Source organism: Hibiscus syriacus, unplaced genomic scaffold (genome assembly GCF_006381635.1).
Source record: "Hibiscus syriacus cultivar Baekdansim isolate YM2019G1 unplaced genomic scaffold, ASM638163v2 tig00110319_pilon, whole genome shotgun sequence".
NCBI lineage: Eukaryota > Viridiplantae > Streptophyta > Magnoliopsida > Malvales > Malvaceae > Hibiscus > Hibiscus syriacus.
Window position 1 is genome coordinate 2,202,148 of NW_024062678.1, and position 4,548 is coordinate 2,206,695.

At 35.9% G+C, this 4,548-nt stretch overlaps 1 protein-coding gene and 1 pseudogene across 1 annotated transcript; one reads left to right on the top strand and one right to left on the bottom strand.

The window, feature by feature from the left end:
- Positions 1–1,324: 1,324 nt before the first annotated feature.
- LOC120117203 lies at positions 1,325–3,655 on the top strand (annotated as a pseudogene).
- LOC120117459 (protein ABIL3-like) lies at positions 3,620–4,548 on the bottom strand. The gene is made up of 3 exons (XM_039137742.1): positions 4,435–4,548; positions 3,858–3,940; positions 3,620–3,768 (listed from the first exon to the last, which is right to left on the bottom strand). Exons 1-3 carry the CDS (start codon positions 4,528–4,530, stop codon positions 3,681–3,683), a joined length of 267 nt encoding a protein of 88 aa, XP_038993673.1. The 5' UTR covers positions 4,531–4,548; the 3' UTR covers positions 3,620–3,680.

Below are 4,548 nucleotides of genomic sequence, written 5' to 3' on the forward strand. Positions count from 1 at the left end.
GGTAACACTTTAAATTCTTCTTGCTCCTCGACTTTGATCTACCATGTTTATGACTGCTGCTTTGGCCATGTTCTGTTGATCTCACTCTCATCGTTGTCATCGTTGTTAACGCTTCTGCTTGTTGCAGATTTACTTGTCTGTCTTCTTTGTTCTTGCGCCAATTTTCTTCTTGTAGAACAGCAATTGCAACGTTATCGAAGACTAGACTGATGACATTACTGTTTGTCAAGTTGATGATGAGTTGTCATATGAATCAGGTAGACTTTGAAGTAGAAGTTCAGCACGTTCTTGTTCTCCTATTTTACAGCTTAAGGATGCAAGCTGAGAAAATAAAGTGTTCAGTGTATTTAAGTGCTCCGTCACTGAAGTAGATTCTGGCATACGGAGAGTGTACAATTTTCTCTTACGGAAAATTTTATTGTGCAGCGATGTGGCCTCGTATAATTTGGTGAGATGATCCTATATCTCCTTAGTTGTCTTCTTCTCCTCGATGCTTGACAATACTTCATCTGCTAATGCTAGATGAAAGTTTGCCATAGCATTCTCGTCCATTTCGATCCATTTGTTGTCATCTGTGAAATCTACCAGCCTTTCACTTATAGCTGCTAGACAACTGTCTTTCCTCAGGATGGCCTTCATCTTCAATTTTCACAATGAGAAATTTTTCCCATTGAATTTTTCAATATCAAATTTCGTTGCCATAGCTTCTTTTACAGATAGCTCCCACTATTTCACTATCGTGAATAGTTCTCTGGAACCTTCAAAGAATGGGTAATAACTTCTTACTTTCTTATGTTGGAGGATCCACCTTTTGGTGACAACCACAAAGACAATAAGCAGATATTACACACTCAAATCTGGCTCGGATACCAATTGTTACGGAAGACGGCTATCGGATAGAGCAAAATCACAACTGATAATTTGAGAAAATAAAAATGAAGATAAAAGAGACACAAAATTTATGTGGAAAACCCCCTAAATAATATAGGGTAAAAACCACGGGAAACGGTAGAAGAATTTCACTATGAGAAAATAGGAATTACAACCTCTCTCGATCTACCAAGGAGAAAACAATGATAATTCTCTCTTGATAAAAAGGAGAAAACAACTCTCAAGAAACTCTCTAAATTCTCTCTAGTATTGGAAGAAAGATTGAATGCTTTGGGATGGTTTTGAAGCTAAATGAGCTAGGGTATTTATAGTTGAAACTTAAGGACTAATTTGTAAATACCCTAAAATACAATGACTAATTTTTAGCAATTTTACTATAAAAAATAATAAAAAATTATTAGTCAAAGCCACCGGCTGTTAACACTAGCAGCCCATGTGGTTTTTTCAACACGTTCATCGGTCGGCGGGATTAAATCGTCGCCTCGCTCACAGATTTTCATTTGACCCTTTGGTGTCAAGAATGGAGAGGTGGACGGAAGACGGCAGAGAATTGAACGAAAACATTAGTGATAAGTATTTCTAAGATGATGGGATTTTAAACACCACCTTAAGGCTGATGAGTTTGTTCCCATTGTTGGACAATGCACCGAAAGATGGTAGAATCAGTTCCCAGGAGCTGGTGTTTGGATTAGCCAGCAGACCATTGATTGTTTGAGTTTTAGAACGAACAAATTGATGTCTTGGCATGATAAAAATGGGGATTGGGCCATCAGCTTCAGCGAGTATCTTCCTCAATTTAACCAGGAAGATATAGGTAAACCCTTGTTCTATTTTGGGTTAAAATGTTTTTTTATATATATAATGATACAATTACTCCTAACGTTTATACAAATGATTGTTTTGTATCATTTTTTTTAGCATTTTATCTACTAACGTTTTAATTTTTAATCAATACATATCATATTGGATAGAAACCGTTAATTGACTAACAGTCAACCCATGTTAATCACGTCAAATATTCATGTGTCCAATTGCAAACATGATACATATCACGTCATTATTTTTAATGATGTGACATATATCATTCATCACTTTTGATGAAGTGACACATGTCATGACATCACTTTGGCTGACTTGTCACATGTCATATCATCAATTGAACATATGTGAAAATATAACGTTAGTAATATGAATTGATTGTTAATCAACTAGTGGTTTCCATCTAATAAAATTTATTTTTGATAAAAAAAATTGAAACGTTGGAGTTAAATTGCTAAAAAAAATGAGATAAAGTAACCATTTATACAAACATCGAAAAGTATTTATATGGCTATGCCATGTTTTTTCTCTACAATTGCATGCATTTGACAATTTTTTGGTAAATTTGACTGAAATAGAAAAAAAAATCAATGGAAATGGTGATGCTGGGTGGTGGGGGGAGCAATTCAAGAATGCAGATGAGGATTCCGGTGGGAATATTGATTTCAAAGAGTAAATGCTTGTTCCGTTTCGCCATGCTTGCTTGTTTTGATGAATGCAGTTTAACCAAACTTTCTTCTTCTTTTTTTCTCCATTTGCCCAGTTTCTTACACCCGGAAGATAGCGACAATGGTGAAATCCAGAGATGGATGTTAAGGGAAAAGATGAAGTTAGTTTTCTTTCATTTTTGTTAAACGCATAATGTCAGAGTCCACTAATAATAATTTTAATTTTTATATTTTTTCAAGTACTTTTGTCCCAATGTTTTATTTTGGAGTGAAATGATCTCTGATTAGATTGAAATAATTAATTGATTAACGATTAATACATATTAATTTTCGTTGATGTGATAAGTCTTATGCGTATAAAATAATAATGTGCTAGTGTCATATGATCGTTTTGGACACGTAGTATGATTCACGTCATCACTTTCGGCATATAAGATTTACTATGTTATCATTTTCGACATATAATATATGTCACGTCATCACCTTCGACACACAAGATTTGTCACGTCAGTGACATTTGTTGATTGTTGGTAAGTTAACAATTTTCATCTAATCAGATAATGGTTTATCTTAAAATGAAAAGTTAAGAGTTGAAGTGTTTCGAAAAAGAAAATCAAAATAAATATTCAGTCAACTTTTAGAGACAATTTTCAATATTATGCACTTCTAAAATTGTGTCTGTTTGAGCGGAGTACTTATCTAGCGAGTCGATTGCGAGTTGATTATCTCGACTCGTGTTCGTTAAAAAAAATTGTTACTCAACTTGTTATTCGTTAAAAAAATCATTAAGGTCTTGAGTTTGAATCAAGTCAATTCAAGTCAAGCATTGACCGAGTTTTGACCAAGCCGAGTTTGAATACTTCACGAGCTGTTCAACTCATTAATAACTCTATTTGAGCTAGTTAGCATTTGAGTGATATATTTGATGAAATAGATGAATGGACGACGATCACGATGGACAACTGAATCTGAATGAATTTTTTTTTTGAAGGATAATCTGAATGAATTTAAAGAGCACACATAGGGGATTTACAAAAGCTATGCGGATTTTGAAAAATCTGCAGCTCTTACCCCTACTGCTGAAGAAAAATTTGCAGAGCTAGATATGGACAAGGACAAGTAAATTCCTCTTCACCCCATTGCCTTTATAAACTTGTGAATTTAAACCATCTCTTTGCAGAAAGCTGAGCATTGAGGAATTGAGACCCATACTTTGTTATCTCCACCCCGGCGAGCTGTTGAATACAAGATACCCGGAGTTCTGTTCTGGAAACCTCTTCAACTTTCTCATCCAAGAGATTATTAACCTTGTACGTATGTCACGGAACCCAAATGGTCTACAGTATTCACAAGAGCTTTGATGGCATAATCTTTCAATGTTGCTGTAACTCTGCATGTGCACGAGGAAGAATATGAAAGCAGATAAACACCAATCCCGATAGTTGAGGGTACGAGCAATGTGGAATTAGATTAACTTACATCTGCGTTTGGTCATCAGTGGCGTAGGACACCTCGAAATACTCGGCAGCCGAGTAGACCCGTGCTCTCAGGTTTTTCAAATCCTGAAATAAAGAAAATGTATCACAAGTCGAGGTCCAATGCCAACATGCATATTTTACCTTCGAAAACTATTAAATCTCCGTCAATAAAAATTCCTAGAGGATTACACCCTCTAAAGAGAGCAGTCTTAAGGGAGACCACATCGTCTCTGGAATCACCCTCCACTCGAACTACTCTATGGAGCTCATACAGACCTTTGACAACAAAATCTGATAGTTCACAGTAATATCTGCCAACCTATTAACACGCGTGATGACTCTAAACCTGACACGGGCACCTACATTGGATATTAATACACGAGGAAAGGCTGAAAGAAAGATTTTTCTCTGGAATTCTTTCACCCCCAACCTAGAATAATCTTCTCATAATATATTATCAACTTATACCGACTGCAATTCTCCGTCCAAATCAGAAGAATGAACCACCGACTGCCAACATAACCGTTTGTTACCATAAACAATACAATTGACAGAAGACACAGAATCACATTTAGTGCCTTGAGACTATCATCCAACAACGAGCTCTGCTGGATGGAAACCTCATCATAATCGGATGCTTCTCTAGGAACGGACATTGCTGCAACTGTAGCCATTAAGCATTGGACCAAGTT